General features: G+C 43.4%; 2 protein-coding genes across 2 annotated transcripts; both read right to left on the bottom strand.

The window, feature by feature from the left end:
• Positions 1–16,268: 16,268 nt before the first annotated feature.
• LOC131218090 (uncharacterized) lies at positions 16,269–19,215 on the bottom strand. The gene is made up of 6 exons (XM_058212773.1): positions 19,114–19,215; positions 18,825–19,016; positions 18,634–18,738; positions 18,214–18,348; positions 17,353–17,547; positions 16,269–16,840 (listed from the first exon to the last, which is right to left on the bottom strand). Exons 1-6 carry the CDS (start codon positions 19,213–19,215, stop codon positions 16,724–16,726), a joined length of 846 nt encoding a protein of 281 aa, XP_058068756.1. The 3' UTR covers positions 16,269–16,723.
• Positions 19,216–19,948: 733 nt separating this feature from the next.
• LOC131218338 (uncharacterized) lies at positions 19,949–21,160 on the bottom strand. The gene is made up of 2 exons (XM_058212974.1): positions 21,049–21,160; positions 19,949–20,983 (listed from the first exon to the last, which is right to left on the bottom strand). The coding sequence occupies exons 1-2, from the start codon at positions 21,115–21,117 to the stop codon at positions 20,369–20,371; spliced, it is 684 nt and encodes a 227-aa protein (XP_058068957.1). The 5' UTR covers positions 21,118–21,160; the 3' UTR covers positions 19,949–20,368.
• Between the last annotated feature and the right edge of the window lie 3,645 nt (positions 21,161–24,805).

Below are 24,805 nucleotides of genomic sequence, written 5' to 3'. Positions count from 1 at the left end.
CCGGCTTGCGAGATTATTCATCGAGGATATCGTGAGACTGCATGGCGTTCCAGTCTCGATCGTTTCTGACCGAGACCCGAGGTTCACGTCTCAGTTTTGGGGGAGCTTTCAAAGAGCGATGGGTTCTGATTTGCAGCTCAGCACCGCGTACCACCCGCAGACCGATGGCCAGACCGAGAGGGTCAACCAGATCCTTGAGGATATGCTTCGGGCCTGCGCAATTGATTTCGGGGGTAGCTGGGACGAGCATCTGCGATTGGCTGAGTTTTCATACAATAACAGCTATCAGGCGACCATCGGCATGGCTCCTTTTGAGGCGCTATATGGCAGACCATGCAGATCACCGAGTTGTTGGACCGAGGTTGGAGAGCGTCGTCTCTTAGGTCCCGAGCTTGTGCAGGAGACGTCAGAGGCTATTGATATCATCAGGCAGAGGATGCGCACAGCTCAGAGCCGGCAGAAGAGTTTTGCTGATCGTCGGCGTCGTCCCTTGGAGTTTGATGTAGGGGACCATGTGTATCTCAAGGTCTCGCCCATGAAGGGCGTAGTTCGATTTGGAGCGAAGGGCAAGCTTGCCCCGAGATTCATAGGACCTTTTGAGATCACTGGGCGCATTGGCGCCGTGGCCTATCGGCTTGCCTTGCCATCTCAGTTGTCTGGCGTCCACAACGTTTTTCATGTCTCCATGTTGAGGAAGTGTGGGTCAGACATCGTTCCTGTTATCGATTGGCAGCCGTTAGAGGTTCGTGGGGACGCTTCCTATATTGAGCAACCAGTCCGTATCCTTGATCGGAAGGAGCAGGTCCTCCGGACTAAGGTCATCCCGTTGGTGAAGGTTCAGTGGGGTCACCATTCTGTTGAGGAGGCTTCTTGGGAAAGTGAGGCTGAGATTCGAGAGCGTTATCCCCATCTTTTTTATGATTGATTGTGTTGTATGTTGTATGTTATCCCTGATTTTATATAGTGATGTTATGTTTCTTCTCTCTCTTGAGTTCTGCCTAGTTGCGAGCGCCACCGTGATGCGTTTCGACCATCAACACCATGCATTTAATGTGTAAGACCCGTATCCTAATTCGTACTGTTCCGTTAGCTTCCGCGGTCCTTTCGGTCAAATTCCGGCAACCTTCGCACCGTATTCGGTGTTTGCGCACGATCCTAAGCCAGGTCCCGCGCACCGACGTCGGCTTGGTCCGAAAGTTATATCATAGCGACCGCGTCGTCGCCGCGGTTCCAATGCCGTGACTTGCGCACCGAACCGATACCCAGGCAAGAAGATGCCGATCAGCGTTTATTCCGAAGAAACACCGCGCGTTGCGGATTTCGAGGGAATCTCTACAATTAGTCCCATCAATCAACCATTAAAGCATCCCATACCTCAAGTACAACAACCCATCTCCACCTTTTTCAAAAGTCTACCCTCTTTCCACCTCACCACTCCTCTTTTCCCATTTTCAACATCAACCATACCCCCTTTTTACAATTTTTCAACCCAAACCATCCCCCATCACTCCATCACCCATCATTCTCTCTCTCTCTCTCTCCCTTACAAGTCTCTCTCTCATTTCAACTCTCCCTTAAGCAATTCCATACGTATGAGACCCTCTCCCATTTTTTTTTCAAGTTTCAAGTGTGGCCCATTTCCCACCCCTTCATCTCTCATCTCAACCATCCATTTCTCATCTTCCTCCATCAAAGAGGAGCACAAGGAGCTAAGGAAGCCAAGGGAGCAAGAAGATCAAGGGGTGGGTGTCTTGATAGGGTAGATTTTGATTTTTTTTTTAGATGGGCCAAGTGAGGCCAATCGATCGATGGTTTGGATCTCGCTTTGGACCCTATGATGTGGCCGATGGCCCACTTGGATCATCATGATCATTCCATGATGGGGCCATTCTCCATGGACCCCATCATGATGTTTATTTCCTTACATGCTTAGGGTCATCTAGACCGTTTATTTTAAGTGGAGAAGGGATCTCCACCGTCGAATTTTGATTCCATAGACCCCACATGTAATGGGACCCACTTGATGTATGATTTAGTGCAAGGGAGGGCCCATAGTGCCGGGGTCCCTCCATCACACGGTCTCACTCTCTATCTCTCTCCCTTTTATCTTATTTATTCTATTTATTTTATTTTTGTAATAATGAGGTTGTGGCCCACTTGGATGGATCCCACCCTGAAGCATACATCCTACTCAAGCCATCTACAAGTGGGGCCCACTTTGCGCTTAGTATCCACACCATACTCAATGAGGTGGCCCACCTAAGCAGGGCCCACCTCTAATGTATTTACAAAGTCCAGCGTCCACGGACGCTGGACGTTTCTGTTGGAAAATGCAAAAAATCAGCTTGGTTTCAAGTCAATGAGGTGGGCCACTTGAGTAGGCTCCATCTTGATGCATGTATTAAATCCACGCCGTCCATTTCGTTCTAAGCCTTAGGTTAGGCGTTGAACCAAAATATGGTGTCAATCCGAGGTCCTGGTGGGCCATACCGTGGCAAATGGAGGTTTGCACCATTGAAACCTTTCCTAACCCTTTTATACGTCGAAACAGGCCCAATATTGGGCTTGTTTTGCTTGTCAGAAGCTATGGTAGGCCGTTGGACGGAATAGATTGTCTAGATGTGGACACCTCCTGCGGAAACCACTGAAAAACAAGAAATCAAAAAAAAAAAATAAGCAACACAGCAGCGTTGCTGCTGTGTCAGAAAGCGCAGCAGGCAGCGCCTGCGCACGGCGTCCGGGCGGACGGACGTTCGTACAGCCACCCACGGCCGTGGCTGTGGGCCCCACCTTGATGTTTGTACACCATCTAAACCGTTCATAGGGTGGGCCACCCCCTGAAGTGGGCCCACCCCAAAAATCAGCTAGATCCAAGACTCAGGTGGCCCACACCATAAGAAACAGTGGGATTAGACCTCTACCTTTGAAATCTTTTTGGGGTCCACAGAAGTTTTGGATCAGGGTGAAATTTGTTTTCACCCTTCATCTAGGCCCATGGGACCTTATCAGCGGGTTGGATGGCATAGAAACAATATGATGGGCCCCACATGAAGCCCACAGTGATGTAAGTGTTTTATCTCCACCGTCCGCCTGGACGGTGGAGCCCACTGTGGTGAGTGTGCGTGCGTGCGTGGGTGGGTGTATGCGTGCGTGTATGCGTGCATGTGTGGTGTGTGCGTGTGTGTGTATATATATATATATGTATAATATTATATTATATATAATATCATATGTATTATATGTATATATTATATATTATATCCTGTTTAATATAATATTGGTGGGGGCCCACCTTAGTTTGTTTGTAGCCTGTAATTGAGGCCCACCTTGGTATAGATGTAAGGCTCATGGGCCGAGGCCCATTGATGTATTAGGGGCCCATGGGTTATGGCCCATTAAAAAAAAAATGTTCTGGGGCCTATGGGTTTAGGCCCATTTGATGTACATATGGGGGGCCCGATTGGCGAGGCCCATTTGATATACATAAGGCCCATGTGAGTAGGCCCATTTGATGCATTCTAAGGCCCACGGGTTATGGCCCATTGCAATGCACATAAGGCCCATTGGTGCGGCCCATTGACGTGGTCCACTTGATGAATATGAGGCCCATATGATACGACCCATTTGATATATTGAAGGCCCAATGGGATATACCTAAGGTCCATTGCAATGTGTAATCCCAATATGATTTATGTAATGATAATTGTGGCAGTCGTGCCCCTTGGGAGCAATGTTGGTTTGGCGTCCACATTGCAAGTATAATGTTGGTTAAATGTCCGCATTATGCCTTTCCCTAGGGCCCATTGTTGGGCCCATGCATGTTATGTGTAGGTCGTCTAGGCCCACCTTCGTTATGCATGTCATCCATCCTATATAACATGTTTAATTCCATGATTCATGAGCATATGCATCATACGTATGCTTGATATGAGAAATGACTGATCATAGCATATGCCTTTGGGCGAACTGTTTATGTACGGGGTGTTGCCCTACATGACCGCACGATACGCGCAGGATTGTTGCATGATTTGGATAGTGTGATTCATGCATTTGCATTGTGTGACATGGTTACTATATGCCCTAGCGACATCAGGGTCGTAGCCTCCACATGCATATCATGGTTGACAGATTGGATACCGAAAATACTGTTCTACATGGGGTGCGATAGATATCCCTGGGTGAAAGTCCCTAAACCCTTATGGTACCAGGAGGTTGCTCCAACGTCTAGACCGAGTGGATGCATGAGCGCTGAGTGCCGATTACCAGACGGTTGCGCTTTCCACTGTGTCGTGGTCGGTTGGAAGGGGGTGCGGCCTTACCCGCCCGAGAGTAGGGGGCAATGCTAGGCTGAGTCTGACCAGCTCGAGGAATGGGTCCGCTATTGACGAGCCGAGCCCGATATTGGCAGGCGGATAGTGAGGTCTTTTCCACTCACCTTATTGCGCGCGATGGGGCGGCAATCTGGCTTGGAGTGTACTAGACCCCGGTGATATTCCAGATTTGAGCCGTATTGACATGTGGACTTAGATGAGGATTTGTATGCTTGACTTGCATTTCGCATTGCATGGCCTTGGTATGGCCGACATCATTCTTTGCACCGCATGGCCTTGGTACGGCTTGTGGGATTCTTAGCATTCATCAGCATGTTCCGCATTACTCTGATACTGCATAACTACATTATCACCTTGAGCATACACTTTCACCACCCTCTAAGCTTTCTATAAGCTTATGCACGACCGTTGCGTGCAGGTGACGTTAGATCGCAGCAGCGCTGAGGCTTGGACGCGTGGCTGATCTTTAGGAGTTTTTTTTTTGTCTATCATCATTGTATTTCCCTTATGCTCATTGTACTTGTAAAGTTTTTGATTATAGTGGAAATGTGATGGAGTTTTTGGTTGTTGTTTGTGGGTTATGCCTTTGGTTATGCTTGTTACGAATCAAACTGATGTACAAAATCCTCCTTGTAGCATCCCAGGATCGGAACCTGGCGAATGGGCACTGGGAGTCGAGAATGGGGTTCTACGGAGGCTGTCAGCGCCGGATTCGGCGATCGGGAATTTTGTGAGCCCGGTTTCTGAGTTTGGGGCGTGACAGAATTCGGCCACCCGAACAGGGACTGCTACCGATTTCCTGGGCTACATTGTAGCCTCAATCCTACTCATATGCAGCTAACAAACACATGCGATATTGATTTCAGCATTTAACAAACAATCCAAGTGCATTCCTCACTTGGGCATTTCATCAAACACATTGATCATATTACCAAACACTTGCATTTGATCAATTAATTACATAGAGGAAAATATGATTACATAAAGGAAATTATACATATGCATATTGCAATAAAGAATCCTATCTTAATACTCATAGTAAATACAAATCATCAACAATTTCTCATTCAGACAATTCATCAAACACATAGACTAGGTTAGTTATAACATATGTTTTATCAATTCCTTATACAGAAAGATCAACATGCATATGACAATGATGAATCCTAGATCAGTAATCATGGTAAGCACAAATCATTTTCAAATGTTCATTTAAACATTTCAACAAACACATAGAATGTATCTTTTACTCAGTAATCATGGTAAGAACAAATCATTTTCAAATGTTCATTCAAACATTTCAACAAACACATAGAATGCATCTTTTACTCATCACAGTTCATAGGTACATTTCATATAGAAATCGACGTATCTAAGACAATATGGTAACAATCAAGTCAGACATAAATCATTAGTTGACATGAAATCATTGATAACCACAACCTAAGCATTTATAGTCAGCACCTTTCATCAAAATACTCGATTCAGACTCGGTCCAAACTCTACATTTCTGAAAATGGAACGTTGGGCACCTAAATGACGAAACAGGTTAGCTAGGTTGATGAATAACTATCCTGGATCTCTACAACGATATTAGGGTTAGGATTTCTTACCCAAAATCATGGTCGAAAAAGGTTGGGTAGTGCAATGGGGCGGAGATTTGGTGCGTGGATTCGTGGGAGAGGATTCCTACAGCGATCTCCCAAAATCTCTCTTTTCCCTTTCCTCTTTTCTCTTTTTTTCTCCTCTCTCTCCCTTAGGGTTTTTATGAAATTCGTATATGGGAGTGAGGCTGAGAAATAAGGGCTATTTATAAGCCCAGAAGTGATGCAATTGGCCTAAGGGCCACTTTATACATAGTTTATACCCTTTGGGCGGCTGTTTCTGACGAACAAGGCTCATAAGGAGGCCCACGACCCATTTATATCATAGGGTACGTTCCCTGACAATGGATCCATGCTAGGACACGATTTCGGTGCGATCGAATAAGCCAATCAACTGAGGAGAGCCTGTGTCAGATCAACGGTCGCATGTACTCAATCGGGGCCACAGTTATACAGATATCTGAAGGGAAATTTTCTTTCCCCATGAGTGAAGTTTGGTCAGAAACTAATGGTCCAAAATCCTCAATTTCGCATGAGAGCGAACGACCCAATTCACTTAAGTTTTGGTTCATTTTCTAAAGGTATTCGTGGTTCTCACACACTTCACTCATGGCTCAAGTTGTACGTTTCTAGACACTATCTGGGCCTGATTCTCACGATGATTGTCAAGCCCAGCAAGAAGGACATAGTCCTATAGTTTCATGGTCATTGGAGCCTCAACGTGCGGTCTAGGTCTGATATGGGGTTTCAATGTACTCTCGAGAGCAACAGGCTCTTAGGATTTCTCTTAGGTCTTAAGATGACATTAGGTCAATGGTACTAATGCCTTTAGTCCTTCTCATTTATGAAAATGGTGGCCCAAGCTTAATCCACTGATTATTTAGTACTTAACTAAATTCCATCTAAGTTATATATAACTGGACGCGGTCCTTGGGTAGTTCTGCCTGAGGTGGTACTCGAATCTTTGTATGGATTTTTCTGAGGCGTTACATTCTACCCCCCTTAAAGAAAAATTTCATCCCTAAAATTAGTACCTTTTCATAATCCTTGGGGATTTGTGGGTAGTTCTTATGGACTTTAGCTTTCGTTTCCCAAGTAGCCTCCTCCTCGGTGTGGTGTGTCCATAACACTTTCATGAGTGGGATGACCTTGCTGCGCAACACTTGGTCTTTCCTATCTAGAACATGCATGGGCCACAATACATAAGTAGCATCTTCTCTTAGCTGCACTTGCTCCCACTTGATAATATGGGTAAGGTCAGGAACATATTTCTTCAGCATCGATACATGAAATACGTTGTGCACGCCTGGGAGTGGCGTGGGTAAGGCGAGACGGTACGCTACTACACTCACTCAGTCTAAAATTTGGAATGGCCCAATGAACCTCGGCGTGAGTTTTCCTTTCTTGCCAAAATGAAGTACTCTTTTCATTGAAAAAACTTTAAGGAATACATGGTCCCCAACTTCGAATTCTAGTTGTCTTCATCTCGTATTAGTGTAGCTCTTCTACCTACTCTGGGTCATAAGGAGTCGACGCCTAATAATATTGATCTTCTTTGAGGTTGCCTGAACCATGTCTGGGTCAATCAAGCTCTTCTCGCCAACTTCCGTCCAACAATGCGGAGCTCGACATGGGTGTTCATACAAGGCTTCGTAAGGAGCCATGCCAATGCTTGCTTGGAAGTTGTTGTTATAAGCAAACTCGGCATAAGGGAGACAGTCATCCCACTAGTCCTTGAAGTTAAGTACGCATGCTCGTAACATGTACTCGAGTATTTGATTCACCCGCTTTGTCTGCCCATCGGTCTGAGGGTGGAACATGGTATTGAATTTCAGCTTCACCCCCATCGCCTCTTGTATTCGAGTCCAGAAAATAGACGTGAATCATGTGTTTCGGTCCGACACAGTCTCTAGAGGAACCCCATGCAGTCATACTATCTCCTTAATGTACAGCTTGGCTAGGTTATCTATCGAAGTAAAAACTCTAATCGAGAGGAAATGGATCGATTTCGTCAACCGGTCCACCATCACCCAAATGGAGTCATGCCCCTTTCTCATTTTTGGTAACCTGAAAATGAAATCCATAGATATGAAATCTCACTTCCACTCAGCTATGAGCATGGGCAGAAGTAAACCAGGGGATTGGCGGTGCTCGAGGCATCGGGATACAAAGTCTGCTATTTGGGCCTTCATGTTGTCCCACCCGTATGAACACTTCACATCCTGATACATTTTCGTACTACCCAGATGCATTGCCAATTTTGAACTATGTGCAGCCTCTAGAACTTCTCTCCTCAAGTCGTGAAGGTTCGGGATGCATAGGCGGCCACCATACCTCATACCTCCATCTAAGCCAATCCTCCATTCTGATTCTTCACTGTCACTTACACGCTCTCTCATCTTCACCAATAGCTCATCTTCTTTCTGAGCCAAAATGATTCGGTCATCAATAAGTGGTTGTACGTGGATGTGTGCAACGCTCTCGAATGGCTCATCTACTGTCAGCCTCTGTTCGAAATCTCGCACGAACTCCACCATATTCCACTCTCCTACCATCAATGGGACTGCAAATTCTATAGTTTTCTTACGGCTCAACGCATCGGCCACAAGGTTAGCCTTGCTAGGATGGTAGGAGACTTCAAACTTGAAGTCCTTCAAAGTCTCCATCCAACGTTGTTGCCTCATATTTAGGTCCCTCTGTGTAAAGATGTACTTGAGGCTCTTGTAGCTGCAAAAGAGCTTGAACTCCTCTTTGTAGAGGTAATGTCTCCAAAGCTTTAATACAAAAATGACTGCTGCCAACTCCAGGTCGTGAGTGGGGTAATTTTCTTCATTTTCCTCAGTTATTATGAAGCATAGGCGATCACCCTATCCTTCTGCATAAGTACACAACCCAAACCGACGTGAGAGGCGTTGGTGTAAATAGTATATTTAAACCCTTGCTCTAGTAGTACTAGAACGGGAACAGACGTCAACTTGTCCTTTAATTCCTTAAAAGCTACCTCTACTTTCTCATTCCAAGCAAACTTACGATCTTTATGAGTAAGTTGAGACAACAGTCAGGCTATCTCGGAGAAATCTTTAATGAATCGGCGATAATAGCCAGCAAGTCCAAGGAAACTCCTCACTTCTGTAACCGAGCTGAGCTGCTCCCAGTCCTGTACCGTGGTCACCTTGGCAAGGTCCATGACAATTCCTTCTTTGAAAATCATGTGTCTTAAGGACTTGACTTCTTCCTTCCAGAAGTCGCATTTTCGGTACTGTGCAAACAATTGATTCTGCCTAAGGGTATCAAGGACTGCTCGCAGGTGTTCTTCATGATCTTTCTGATTCTTTAAGTATATTAAAATGTCATCTATGAATATGATGATGAATTGGTAAAGATACGATCGAAATACCCGGTTCATGAGACCCATGAATACGGCCGGTGCATTTATAAGTCCAAACGGCATCACGAGGAACTTGTAGTGCTCGAAGCTGGACTTGAAAGTTGTTTTCTACACGTCTTCATTCCTGACGCACAACTGATGATACCCTGACTGTAAGTCTATCTTAGAAAAATACTGAGCCTCCTTCAATTGGTTGAACAGGTCATCTATCCTGGGCAGAGGATACTTATTCTTTACCGTGGCGTGATTTAGCCTACGATAATCTATACACAACTGCAGCGATCCATCCTTCTTTTTCACAAACAACACAGGTGCTCCCCAAGGAGATATGCTCGGCCATATAAAACCTGAATCTAATAAATCATCAATCTGCTTCCTCAATTCTTCCATTTCAGATGGAGGCATGCGGTACATCGGTAAAGAGATAGGTGTCTCACCTAGCACAAGGTCGATGGTAAAGTCGATCTCGCTCTGAGGTAGTCTAGGGATCGTTCGGAATACGTCTATGAAATCTTAGACCACTGGCGTCTCTCCAAGTGACAGACCATCACAATTTTCCAATAGGAAAGTGTAACAATGAATGCGGTAGGAACAACTGACCTTAACTGGGAAGGTAAAGGCCGTGCCCTCGGGTCCATGGGTTGTCACCAATCTAGTTTCATAGTCAATATCTGTCTTCATTTCAGTGAGCCAATCCATGATGAGGATGACTTCGTAAAGATATATCTTGGTTACAATCAGGTCAATGCACACCACTCTGCTCCCTAAGTTTATCAGGCAACTCTTACAAAGCTTAGTGGCATCTTTGATGGTTCCTGTAGCGGCGATGACTCTCACCCCAACCATAGGGGTAGTGTCCAACCCTAATCGCTTGATCCTACCATTGAAATAGTGGACCCGGTGTCCACTAATAGAAATACTAGTGTACCTTGGATGTGGGCAGTGACTTCAAAGGCTAGCGGTACTACAACCGCTGATTCAGATGCTTCGGTGGCGAGTGTATGTATGCGAGCTTGTTGCGGGCGGTTAGGCGGCGCTATAATAGGTTGTTGAGGTGGCCTATTTCGAGATACAGGAGGTCGGTTGTATGGTTGTGCCAGTGCTATAGATCGTAGAGGTGGAGCCGAAATAGCATGCAGTGGCTGGCGGTTAACCCTCTGAGGCGACGTATAGCTATTATCCTTCATCTTGGTAAAGCAGAAGGGGTCAGTATGTTCTGCTTTGTTACAATAAGTACACCAAAGGTCGGATCACCTCTGTGGAGCAGGCAGAGCCATAGGTCTTGGAGGCGAGTTTATATGCGGCCTCTTGCCGAGAAACAACCGGTTCTGCAATTCAGGCCTAGGCCTCGGGCCCATTTGCATGCGTGTTCGGGACACCTGTTCACCATCCTGCTCAGCTCGCAGGGACATGTTCACTAGTTCAGCATAGTTGGGGATGCTAGCACAACACATCTTAGTGTGGATGTCAGCCCGCAACCCTTCTGAAAATTGCCGCATTCTCATCGACTCATTTGCCAAAATCAAAGGAGCATATTTAGCTAGCTCTGTGAAACGGTTCTCATATTCTGCCACTGTCATTCCCCCTATCTGAGGCGGAGGAATTCACCCTCTTTTTCATTACGGTAAGTAAGGAGGAAGTATTTCTCGTGGAAGCGTACCTCGAACTCATCCCACGTCCACACAAATTCTGAGGAAACGGTTCGAAGGACACTATCCCACCATAGGCTAGCTTCCTTCTCAAACATGTATGTGACTAGCTCGACCTGTTCCGCTTCGGTACAGTGTAATGGCCTTAGCATCATGGATATTCTATCCAACCAATATTCGGCCTCCTCAGGTCTATGAGTACCCGTAAAAGTGGGAGGACGGAGGCACTAAAAATGCTCAAACATGCCACTTGCAATCATAGTCCCAGTAGCCTGTACGTGTGGCATCGGCGGGCCCACATTCATGTTTTGTGCGATGGCCCCCGTTATAGTTGCCAGAACATGTTGTTGTTGTTGCATTAAGAGCATCATATGCTCCAACCAATCAGGGGAGAGACTGCCTGAGGCATGTGTGGCGTCGAAGAAGATGTGTGGTTCTGACCTAGAACCGGTGGTGCACTTGGCGTTGGCCCATTTGTGGGGCCAGTGGCCAGTTGTGAATCCGGCATTGTCTCGCTACTTGGACCCAAACTAGGGTCCATTTGGCTATCACTCGGGAGAGGGGCCCCGTTAACCACCGGCCAAGTGGGAGACGTGTCATGTTCCGAGTAGTTTTAGGAGGCAATCCCTATATACAACATAAGGCACAACATTTATAAGATTAGGATAACATCATCAACTTTTTCCAAACATTCTACACATTTCCAAACAAAAGGAGCTTCATGCATTTCATTTGACAAAATTTGTCACAATTACATATGTTGCGGCATTACATGTACTATGACAGAGTGTAACACCCCGTACTTTCAGTGCTCGGGTGTCGCCATGGAAATCCGATTTAACTGGCACGTGTGTGGGAACACAAGTAACTTAGTCACACAGTGATTCTCGATCTATTCATCTGAACCATCTTGTACAACATTCATCCGTACAACAAGCCATCCATCTGATTGATTTTCAAATTAATCCATCATATCTTCAGAACATGGGCCAACAAATCCACATGTTAGGGCTGCCTTCGTTCATAGAGAAAGCCAATCAAACCATCCGTCCTACGTCCTAAGGTCTAGATCAACAGATCCATCGTTAGTCTAACTTTAAAAACTCCCATGGATGTACATCACTTGATCATTATGATTAGGCCACTTGGTAACCTAGGAATCATCACTGATCGTGTGTGGTAACGATCTGACCATCAGACCTTCATAGATCGTAAAATAGCCTATGCATTTGGAAAACATGGCTCACTTACAAATTTAAATCTTTCTTACCAAGCCCTATAAATGGCATTGATCAAGATGCAAGCCATGATAAACAACTTAGGAAATAATAATAGTAATATAATAATAATAATAATAATAATAAGGATAGAAATAAAGGGAAATAAATAATGATATATAGTTTGTACTAAAGTAATAATAATAACATTAGCATTAATGTTAATATCTAGTTAGCAAATAGTTGCAAAGGTCATACAAACAGCCGTTGGACCCTTTTTACCGTTTACGTTCGACTTCGGGGTGATCTGACCGTCAGATTGACGGAAATCCACTAAGATAACTCCAAATCAAGTCGTAGGCCCTGCTTAGGCTTTAGACTAGCCTAATAACTGGCCAAGGGCCCCACATAGATTCCTAGAAGCAAATGAGGACAAACTGTCATGTGGACCCACACTATAGTGCCTGTGCACGTAGGGTACGTGCACCCGTGGTGCACTAGACAGTAAAAATGGGTCAAACTACGTCTAACTCTGAGATGCCAAAAGAGGTAGGGATTTTCCCTCCTTTCCCCATTTGAATTCCAAATGACGGACGGACAGTGTCCGTTTTCGTCCAACCATGGCCCACCATCGTACCTCACGTACAAGATCCGAACCGACCATCTGATAGAAGGCCTGTGTCCGAACAAACCCTGTCCAGTTTTGTTCCCTGAAACATGTGTGCGTCCACACAATTTTTAGTGTAACCCGGTCCCACGAACACGTATTTCCAAAAGAGGAAACCTGTCTATACGCCAGCTTGGCGATCCGCGTGAAGGAGAGATCCTCCAATCTCAGCCCTCCATTATCAGACGGATCCCAGCCATCCGTTGATTGCTCACGTGAGCTAGGGTTTCGGTGAAAAACCGACAGCAAAACAACCCTGGTATTGCTGTTTCATGGAAACCAGATGCTGGGATTAAATCTCAGCCTTTCATACGCATCCAACGGCCTTAAGGGCGTTGGGATCCCTATAAGAAGGGAGAGAAAACGCCCTATCTCCTGTTCTTGCGCCAACACAAAGGAAACCGACCATTTTCATCTAAGTTCGAACCCACTGGTCAAATGACACTGGGGCTTCATTCCTTCTCTTCTCTAAGCTTCCTAGGGTCCGTAGGGACTGCCTGAAAGGAACGGATTGGAGGAAGGAGCGTCATCCTCAAAGATGCCATTATCAGCCATGTCTTCTTCTTCGCCAAGAAACGACCACCGGTCGAGTTGTGGAGCTGCTGAAATGTTCATCAGGTGGGCCTTCCAGGCCTTATCAAATCACGAGCAATCATCTGGGTTGCTGCAGTGGGAGACCCGATCAAAGCAGGGACGCCGGTTTCTTCCTTGGGTGCTGCTACGTCAGTGGGGCGACTCGGCCTGAGTTGCTACCCCGACACCACCTGCGTGAACGTCGCCTAAGTCCCGACGGTGCTGCTGGACCTTCAGGGTCAGCAGAAGTTGACAGAGAGAGAAAGTATGGGTGGTGCGGCTGCACCAACCCAGCTCAGTTGGGCCTCGACTGAGAAATCTCAGTGGGACGCACCTCGTAGCATAGTGGCCCCGCCTGATGCAGGTCTCAGTGGGCCGCATCACACTGGCGCTAGGCCCAGTCTTTGAACCACGTATGGCCCAACACCTTGAAATCACATAGTGGGCCAGCCATGGTGGGATTTATTTCTTCTGGGCCGAACCAGGCCCAGTTTCGGTCCAGGTTGGGCCTAATTTTCTGGGTGTCGTTACTGGACTTCCAGCAGGTGGGATCAAGGGGAAGAAGTCAGTGGGAGAGAGGGAACAGAGGAAGAAGAAGAAGAAAATCAAAGGGAGAGTGAGAGGGGTTGGTTGCTTCCCTTCACTACAAGAAAAAAGGGCTTTAGCCTCGGTTCAAAACTGTGGCTAAATAGGTTAAAAACTAAGGCTAAAGCCTCTAGCCTCAGTTTTGCCTCGGTTATCCAAACCGGGGTTGAAACCTCAGTGGCTAAAGGCTTTAGCCTCAATTTTAGCAACTGAGGCTAAATTGACTTTTATAGCCTCGGTTCTTCAAGTGAGGCTAAAAACCTTTTTAGCTTCAATTTTCTCGAAATGAGGCCAAATCAAAATTTTAGCCTCCATTATTTTCAACTGAGAGTAAATCCAAATTTTAACCTCAATTGCCTTCAACCGAAGCTAAATCTATTTTTAACCTCGGTTCTCAACAACCGAGGCTAAAACCTTTAGCCACGGGAGTTGTAGTCTCAGTTTAGGTAACTAAGGCAAAACTAAGACTAAAGATAGATTTAACCTTTGTTGACATCAATTGAGGCTAAAATCAATTTCTAACATCATTTATTAATAATCAAGCCTAAATCATTTATTTTAACCCATTCATAAACCTAGGCATATTCAGTGGCCATTGATCAAATGGCTTGCATTTTTGTTCTCATAAGGTAACAATTCATGGAGAAAAACATGAGAATCACACCAACTTTTCAAATTGAAATTTTAGTTTCTATTTGGAATAGAAATCTGGGAAAAAAAAAGAATTCAACAACTGAAGCTTTGATCAACCGTCATCACTGGATTCTAATTCAGATTGCTAGATCTTGACTGCAACAACCGAAGCCTCTGGTCCATCTCCGAGAAATTAGCCAACATGATGGAGCTGTAGTTGGGAGAGATCTGGTGCGTCATCGGCAGTGGAAGCTTTCCTCTGCCAACGGCCATAATCACAGGATCGATGAATTCAACATCAACATAGCTGCTATTTCTAGCAACTTGTTGTTGCAGATTCAAATTAGCTAACTACCAAGGAACGATACTGTGCAGCTAAACCTGCCACAAGAAGGAATATAAGCATCCACAACAATCAGAAAAAAGATCTTACAAGCAAGAAAATAAAAAAGGAAAATAAAAAATAGATGGTAGCAAAACCGCAAGAATTTGAGCCAGTAGATCAATGGTAGACAGAGTGCATTTCAACATTGAGGTCTCAAATTTGAACCTTGCTTACCTGCCAATCAACAAAAACAAAAGAAAAGAAAAAGATTTTTAAAAAATAACTTGAAACTGCCAATGAAATATCGGCATGTATTCAACAATTAATTATCAGACTTATAGATATTATGTTGCACCAAAAATCCGTGAATCTTGATCTTAGTAATGACACTGCTGGCAAAATAAGGTGAATGCCATTTTAATGGGAATCTACATATGTCATGGTTACAAAAGGGGATAAAAATGGTCATGCCTGAGGAATCGGAAGTGAAACTAGAAAAAGACCTGATTAGCGAAGCCGACTCCACACCCCAGGAAGATCCTTCCTATAATGAGCATAGCAAGATTCTGGGCAGTTGCATTTAGCACCACGCCAATGATGAAGAAAATCCCTGCAATGAGCATGGTCAGCCTCCGACCGAGGTTTCTTGTGGTGTAGGATGCGAAGAAGGACGAAATCAAGCCAGCCAGATACAACGATGATGTGATCAATAGCTGAAGGCCGTGGTTGTCGTATTTGCAGTAATGGCTGTCCAAACCAAGATCTTTGGTCTTTCGATAGACGACTGGGAAGAACTTTATCAAGTAGGCGTCCATCGATGTTACATCACCTGCAACAGAGAAACCAATACACCACCATGTCAGAGGAGTGATTCATAACAATTAGACTTGCATGTTTATTTTATACTCAAGGCCCTATCTGGTAGTCACCCAAAAAAGTGAGTTGATCTAATTGTTCAATGTAATGTTTAGTTTCAAAGCAGAGATAGGCCCTGCCAAGGCAATCCTGGGCAAATCTGAACGTCAGTCCTAAGCCATTTACGAGGTATCTCTAGTTGATAAGCTGGCCTAAGTGGTAGGCCACCACGTAACTGTTTTACCAGTTTCAAAAACATGGCACATCATGGGCCTAACACCAGCTAGGAGATAGCCCCTGATTCACCCCACCATAGATGCGTTATTTGTGGGAAAAATCGTCACTCTGCTCTGTTTAAATTTTATTCTTTAGTTCTTGTTCTTAATTTTTTAATTTCCTGGCATTGACCCAATGAAAAAGGCACATATAAAACTGCTGCTGCCAGAATAAACAGTCACAATATGACTTTCTATTATGAGAATTTCATTTACCTATAATACAGAGCTCCTGATGCCTGGCCCCTGAAAAGACCCATAGAAACTAACTACAGTACACCATGAATGTAAGATCCGATTGGTTTTCAATGTTTCCAAGAAGATTTCAATGAGCATTATCAGAAACCCCACCTGGGACCATCCCACCATCCATAGTCATCATGCTGCCATAGGGTCTTGCCAGTAATTCAAACAGTTCATCAACAATCTTACGCTCATGCCGAATGAATGGCCGGTTCCAGAAGTCATTCTGTGGATTTTGCAGGGAGCAGGCAACCATTCAATTTACAGAAATATCACCCATATTGCTAGAGAATGAGAGAGAATGATGATTAGTTGGACAAAAGAGAAAAAAAGGCACAGAACGACAGAAAATCAATGGTCGGATTCTATGTAGCTACTCTACCAAATGGTTACCTTAACGAGCTTAATAAAGGTGGCCAGCAAGACCCATGGATGAGGTTGCTTGACAATGAGACGCTCTAACAACACCCTCATTATTTGCTCCTGAATGACATCCTGCAATCACAAGGAAAGTCCATAAAATACTAACACATCGGATGGAGACAACCACCCCCAAATAATGTTGTCCATAAAATACTAACACATCAGAAGGAAACAACCACCCCAAATTATGAAGGGTACCCCTTTGGATGACTCTATAGCATGTAACTCACTCCATGATTTATTTTTTTAAAATCTCCACCCACTATTTCTAACTTTGGAATCTGAACAGAACAAATGTGAATCTCCACCCACTATTTCTAACTTTGGAATCTGAACAGAACAAATGTGCGAAAGGTAGAAGAAAAGGTGCATGCATTTTTAAAAAATGCGGATATCATTTCCCAATCGAAATAGCAAACTGATAATAATACTAAAAATGACATTTACTTCGGCCAATTTTGTTAATTATGAAACATGATGACAGCTCCTGCAGTTTGCATAACAATAGCGAACAAAGTATTCTACATCCTTCCTACTGAATTTAACTGAACATAAGTTGAATTATGAACAGAGCAAGTCCTCACCTGGCTTGCTTTTGAAAACAAATAGAGAAGGACCAAGGAGAAGTAGAAGGTATGGCTGCTTGGGTAGCGTAATTGGTTGGCAACTGAATTTAGGAAAAGGTAGCGCCCTTCTGGATCCAAATCTGTTATCATAACCTGGAAAATGTCCATGATAGGACTGACTGAAAAGTCATCCACGAGAGTGGTGTAGATAGCCTGCAATTCCCCGAGAAATAAGCGTCCAAGTAGAGGTTCCATTTTCAATGGTGTTAAAAATCCAGTAAAAAATCAACCAGTTCTTTTGTCAAATGCAGAAAACGCATCCTTCAGTGTTTGCACTATATGAAGAAGAAACATATCCTTTAATATTTAAACCTTACTGGCTGATGAAGAGTCAAGTACAGATGCAAAAAAATCTTTTTATGCAGGACTTCATGTAACAAAGGAAAGCCGATTTTACCAAAAGGATCATGGCACTTCTTTCTAGGAACTTCCCTTATAACTTCTATCTTGCACTAATGAACAAACTATAACCCAGATCTAGCAACAGCATTATAATTGGTGATAATTGGCAGATATTGAAGGCCATTCGCATCACCTTTTAATGCATGCCTCCTGCCTCGCAAAACAATACTCAAAAGTTCAATCTTGGAGGTGCATCTGATACAGCTGACTAATTTAAAAGGTTTAATAGTGTCCTTTTGGGAAGAAATTATAAGCTGTTTCATTATTTCAGAAGCTTTTGTTCAATTCCAGAATATTAGGGTATTTTTTCTCCTACTAGCCATTCTGAACATAAAAGAGTTTTAAAATTTGTCCTCTTTCACATTCTTGAAGAACTTAGTGGACCCAGAGCTAGAGATAGTGCAAAGAAAGGGTTACCTGCATGCTTAAGTAAAGCACGAGGGAGTTGATCAGGGGTACATTGTACCGAGTCCCAGCCAGTGCAGCCTCGCTTTGGGGAAGCAGCAGACTCTGGTTTAGCTCCGCTAAAAGTGGAGATCCCTTTTTCCATGACTGCAACAAAATAAGGAAACAGCACACAAGGTGAGTAGAACACAGAAAAACCAGATGATTAACACAATGAGTGTACTGCATCACTAGTCCAAAGACCCAGCTACCCAACTCACCAAACTAAGTGAAACTGAAGGACAATAGAAAGGTAACAATGCCCAAAGCTATGATGATAGTTAGCCTGTACAATTTTATAACAGAAAAGCCTCGTTTGTTTTGTAAATAAAACAATAACCAGTTCTTAGTATAGTATTTTGAATCACGACTGGGACTCTAGAATCCAGGTACCTTGAGATACTCATCAATTTTAGTCTTAATTTGCATTGCTTTGATAGCACCATCAACCTCAGAGAGGATGCATGGTGACTGGCTGGATTCAGGGACCAAATCAACCTGCATGTGTTAAAAGAAAAGGGGTTAGTTGTTTAGTCAGGGATTAATAAACGATGATGCTGCTAACGAAACCATGACACAACCACCTTTAAGTTGGGAGTTAAAGGATAGGGCAGCTCCATATTGTGGGGAAAAGCACAGAGAATAATGTTTCGCATTTGAATGCAACTCGGAGGGATCACATTGCAGAAGCTGAAATAATAACCACAAAGGAACTCTGGAAAATCATGAAGCAGTAACAGCAGGACCCTTAGAGTTCCTTTGTATAGAAAGCGAACCTGCACATGGGCAAATAGAGATAAAATGTCAAAATGCCACCCCAAGAAACTCAATTTCTTGCGAACCAATCATCTGAATATGGCAACAAGAACAGACCATTTCTCCTAGTTCATCATTCCTCAGGTATGGCTCCATGAATTTGAACAAGTCTATGAGCAAGCGATGGATGAAAGGCCAACCCTCGTGAGAGTTGGACATGAGTAATTGTGGCATGAAACTTCGGTGGCTCACCAACTCAAGCCATGCAAATCTGAAAGGAACTTCAATTAAAACATGACCACACTGAAGGAAAATTAATGAAGCATATACCCAGTATAGAATTAATGAATAATCAGCTATTTAATAAAACTTGAATTCTCAGACCAAAAAATAAAAAATAGCAATATGGAAAATTCTAGCTATTTTGCTCACAAATTCCTAATACATTAACAGCCAGAGGAGATAACTGATTCAATCGTGAAGGAGAGCATCAGGCCAAGAAACGGCATTTCCCATCAGGTAATTCAATGGAGCACAGGAAGCTTTTGCGCAAGTATCTCATCAGGTCATTTATTGCACCAACTATAGCTACCATATCGAAAAAGAACAGAGTCTTGCACAAACAGCAGATTGTTCAGTACTGCTGTTTTGATCAAAACAAAGTTCAGAGATAGGAGATTGCACAATCAGTAGGGCATGACAAATTGACAAAAAAAGAGAGTAAAAAATACAAATACAGGAGTACCAAACTGATTTTAACTATGTCCAATGGTCAACATTCAATTGACAGAAGCCTTCCAATTGGTGGCAAAGTTGTTCCAATCAGTAGGGCATGACAAATTAATGGTTGAGGCCTTGTATTTCGGTGCATAGATATGTAGATGGAGTGCTTCATAACTTGGATACTTGTCTGGATACATGTACTCCAAGGGAAAAGAAAAGAAAGGTAATGATTTTTTCCATGTTGAGGCATGGATTCCATTATTAGGGGTCATGTTTAGGATAGCAAGTGGAAAACTCATATTTGTTTGACAACGATCACCTAGTTTCTTGCACTAGTAATCTCATAGTTTGCCTACAACATAATTAAGAACAGGAGTTTCAGTTTCAATCAATCTCCATATAATTACAATCATTTAATTCTCTGAGGTTTTCATAAGGTATAAGAGAAAATAGATACTTGCCTGAACAAGTAAGTTCATCCACTAGATCCGTCCAATTTCAGTACCTTGAATTTCGAGCTTTAAAAAAAAAGGAGAGGTAATGTGTATCAATTGTCTGTTTTTTTTTTGTTTTTTTTTTTTTTTACCGCTTTGTCATCTCATTTCGGCCTTCGTCTCACATGCAACGCACGTGCCATCCCTAGAAACTGTCATGTAGAAGGCTGCATGCCAGGAAATCCCGTCCCAGTTCGGGCATCTCGATCCATGATGACTGACACCGAAATGATCCACATGAAAACACGGAGTAATCCGATCCATACCTTCTCTTGGAGAAGCCCGTAAAACCTGTCCTGCTCTTCTGGTAGCCAATCCAACAGCTCGATTGTGCTCTTGATCAGGAAATCCAGAAGCTTCTTCCATTGGAGATCAACATTGGGAGAATTCAGGACCTGGAAACGAGCGGCGAGCAGTAAATCGACGGCCACCTGAATGTACACATTCTCCGTCTTGAAAACCTCTGATCCGCCAGATCCTTGATTCCCATCAGTAATCGACGGTGTAGAGAAGGATTCTAATGCATCGGTGGGGTCAAATGCGTCCGACGGAGATGAAAACGAGGGTTTTGGACCGCTTTGCAGACGGGACATACAAACGTGAGAGATTGCATGGATTTTAACACAGATTTCGGAGAATTGGGATCTGAAACATACTTTAGAGAGATCAGCTTCTTGATTTCCTTCTGTGATTGCTGAGATGAACGAAGAATCGATCGGATCGGCTTCAGATGCAGCTAAGAAAGCTGGATTTAGGGATTTTGCGATGATCTGCGAAAGGGAAAGGGAAATGAGAGAGAGAGAGAGAGAGAGAGAGAGAGAGATTTCAAACGCACCTTGTGGGATTTCTCCTTCGATCGACGGATGGTAGCTTTTTGAGGTGTTTGGACAGTAGAAGACTTCATCTTCTGGGTGCGAAAGTTTGAGAGAGTGAGAAAATGAATAGAGGAATTTTATACAGGGGAGTTTTATTTTATGCTCCGGTTGCATACGACGCTTGATACGCATGCACTTAGAAACTGTATACTGAGCATACATTAACGCAAATCAAACTATCTACACTATAGAAATCAGTAACACTAGGTCACAGTCGAGTTTGAACAATCCTGGCCACAGATTCTTGGGCACTTATTTGTTGAAACAGGGCCCTTGGATATTTTAAATTCTTAACTGTCCAATAAATGTCCACCAATATAATAGTTGGATAATAGAATAAGCTTAATTTTTGGTTGATGATACACCTGAAATTTCATAAATAGTTTGGATCGTTTAATTTTAATTACTTGTATTCCATGTATTATAAGTGTTTGCATATTATTTATGACCCTCTGGACGCGGATCGTGTCTACCCCAGCCCATCTCCAGCTAGGAATGGGCAACAACTTTGAGTGACAACCGTGGTATATGGCCTGTAAAAGGGTGGATTTTTTGCCTCATTTTCTCACCAGCCGAGGTAAAAGGGTAGACTTTTGGCCTCAGTTTGTCACCAACCGAAGCAAAAGGGTAAACTTTTGGCCTCAGTTGCTCACCAATCGAGACAAAATGGCATACTTTTAGCCTCAATTGTTCACTAACCGAGGTAAAAGGGTAGACTTTTAGCCTCAGTTGCTTACTAACCGAGGCAAAAGGGCAGACTTTTGGCCTCAGTTTCTCACTAACCGAGGCAAAATGGTAGACTTTTAGCATCAGTTCTCAACAACCGAGGCCAAAGGGTAGACTTTTGGCCTCAGTTCTCAACAATTGAGGTAAAAGAGTAGACCTTTGGCCTCAGTTTTTCACCAACCGAGGCAAAAAGGTAAACTTTTGGCTTCAGTTGCTCACCAACCGAGGCAAAAGGGCAGACTTTTGGCTTCAGTTTTCAACAACCGAGGCAAAAGGACAGACTTTTGGCCTCAGTTGCTCACCAACTGAGGCAAAAGGGCAGACTTTTGGCTTTAGTTTCTCACCAACCGAGGCAAAAGGACAAACTTTTAGCCTCAGTTTTCAACAACCGAGGCAAAAGGGCAGACTTTTAGCCTCGGTTACTCACCAACCGAGGCAAAAGGGCAGACTTTTAGCGTCAGTTTCTCACCAACCGAGGCAAAAGGGCAAACTTTTAGCCTCAGTTTCTCACCAACTGAAGCAAAAGGGTATACTTTTGGCCTCAGTTTTCAATAACCGAGGCAAAAGGGTAGAATTTTGGTCTTAGTTGCTCACCAACCGAAGCAAAAGGGTAGACTTTTGGCCTCAATTTCTCACCAACCGAGACAAAAGGGTAAACTTTTAGCCTCAGTTTTCAACAACCGAGGCAAAAGGGCAGACTTTTGGCCTCAGTTTCTCATCAACCGAGGCAAAAGGGCAAACTTTTAGCCTCATTTTTCAACAACCGAGGTAGAAGGGAAGACTTTTAGCCTCAGTTGCTCACTAACCGAAGCAAAAGGGCAGCCTTTTGGCCTCAGTTTCTCACCAACCGAGGCAAAATGACAGACTTTTAGCCTCGGTTTCTCATCAACCGAGGCAAAAAGTGAATTTTTAACCTCAGTTCCTTTACAAGCGAGGCTAAAAACCATATTTAGCCTCCTTTTTTTGAACCGAGGCTAAAAACTTGAGGCTAAAGGCCTACTTTCCTGTAGTGCTTGTTTGGCCAGTCCAACTCATGTTGGGTTGGATCGGGTTTTCGCCAAGATGAGTAAATTTCGACCCGCCAGCTCGTAGGGGTGGCTAGGTCCAGCAGATCGCTGGCCGTGTTGAGGGACCACACTTTGAAAGGAAGTAGAGAAGAGGTAGGGTAAGGAAGAAGAAAAGAAAGGAAGGTTGTGTTGAACCGAGTCAACTCGACTCGAGCCGAGTCCTCAAGGTGAGTAATTTTATCTCTTTTTATCAACCAGATTCGTCAGTAGTTACTTTTGCTGTTAACAAGATCGTCATTATTTTCTATCTTTTGCTACGATTAATGCTACTTTAATGTCATCGACTAAAAATTTTAAATTAATATTACAGTGTATTAAGTAGCGTTGTTGTTATTATTATCATCAATTATAATCCTATTACTAACCATCATCATTATTAGTGTTACTATAATTATTGCAATTAATATATATGGCTAACCATTAGTAGGTTAAGTATGCCAGTATTAATTATTATAAACAAATTACAACCATTGGATGTTAAATATTAGTTATTAATTATTATAAACAAATTACAACCATTGGATGTTAAATATTAGTATTTACTTGTCATTCCTAGATATTATCACTGATAATAGATCGCACCATTTATTACCATCATAATGGTCATTATTGTCGGGATAGTTAATATTGATTTCATCGTTAATGTTAGTGACAATTTTGTGATTGACATTGCGAGCAATCATACATCAATTGGCATTTAAATCCTACATATCTAAGCTTTGGAATTTAACTCTAGGGTAAAGCTCTAAACCTAAGTAACCCAAACCTTAAGATGGATGGTAGGTAAAGGTTCCCTAGATAACCTAATTAAGATCCCAACGTTAAACGTAGTCGTAGATATTCTGTAAACCTGGATCTAACCATGCAGTTCGCAATTCATGGTATGACTTGATTCTTAAGGTGCGCACACTCCCTAACAACACTAGCTAGCGAACTGGTTGTAAGGTGATAATTCTTCCCCTTGAGCTTTCCATCTTTCCATTAGCTTCAGTTATAGTTTTTATTTAAATTTATAATTGAAATCTCTCTCTTATAATCACATGTGTTAGCTGGTGGAAATTGAATTGCTATATTGCTTGCTCAATGTTCATCTTGTATATTTGTTCATGAATTATTTGTGGATTGCTTATGGAACTTAAACTGGTACATTAGTGGGAAACCCCCACTTATAAATGTACACCCATACTTGGGATGTAACATGATTGGTTGTGATTGTAATGGACCTTTGGCTTAATGGTTATTGAATAGTGGTTTAAATTAACCATTGATGTGGGCCCACCATCTAGGTTGTTGTGCCCAATGGTTTTCAGGGATGGTCTTTTATCACATGGTTTTGATACTCGCCCTATGTGGCCTATTTTAATATCGCCTTATGCAGCTTCGTTCTGGTATTTTCCCTATATGGGTTCAATGTTTTATATTATACAACAATGCGATGGTAAGCCCCATATACTGTAATATGATTGGCCACTAGTCGATAGGTTCCATTAAACATCCTAAGATAGTAGTCTCATAGGCCAGGGATGGTGGTCATGGGACACTATGCCCAAGCCGTCGGCCTACGCTAGGCTATGTGCTCTCCATAGTGACCGTGAGATTATTTAAATTGGCTGATTACAATTGGACTAATAACGGGTTGGGTAATCATGCATGCATAGCATAGACCAGCATCTATTGTTGTCGTACGTGACATACGAAGTCGCCCGTCTAGATGTTTTGCCCGGGGCACAAACCATCATCTATTGTTATCGTACTCATTTGCTGGTTTAGATATTTTACCCGAGGCACAGACCGTTTGGATGTTTTTCTCGAGTCGATGATTGCATGGGCGACGAGCTCAATGTTCATCTGGATGTTTTACCCGAGACAATGATTCCATGGGCGATGAGCCCAATGTCCGTCTGGATGTTTTTCCCGGGACAAT

Source organism: Magnolia sinica, chromosome 11 (genome assembly GCF_029962835.1).
Source record: "Magnolia sinica isolate HGM2019 chromosome 11, MsV1, whole genome shotgun sequence".
Taxonomy (NCBI): Eukaryota; Viridiplantae; Streptophyta; class Magnoliopsida; order Magnoliales; family Magnoliaceae; genus Magnolia; species Magnolia sinica.
This window is presented reverse-complemented; position numbering and strand designations above follow the sequence as displayed.

Coding starts and splice junctions, on each gene's coding strand:
- LOC131218338 (XM_058212974.1), bottom strand. CDS start 21,117: ATGAAGTCTTCTACTGTCCAAACACCTCAAAAAGCTACCATCCGTCGA. Junction 20,984..21,048: donor CGAAGGAGAAATCCCACAAG/GTGCGTTTGAAA, acceptor TCCCTTTCGCAG/ATCATCGCAAAATCCCTAAA.
- LOC131218090 (XM_058212773.1), bottom strand. CDS start 19,215: ATGTCCAACTCTCACGAGGGTTGGCCTTTCATCCATCGCTTGCTCATA. Junction 19,017..19,113: donor ATGATGAACTAGGAGAAATG/GTCTGTTCTTGT, acceptor GCCCATGTGCAG/GTTCGCTTTCTATACAAAGG. Junction 18,349..18,633: donor AAATTGATGAGTATCTCAAG/GTACCTGGATTC, acceptor ATTTTGTTGCAG/TCATGGAAAAAGGGATCTCC.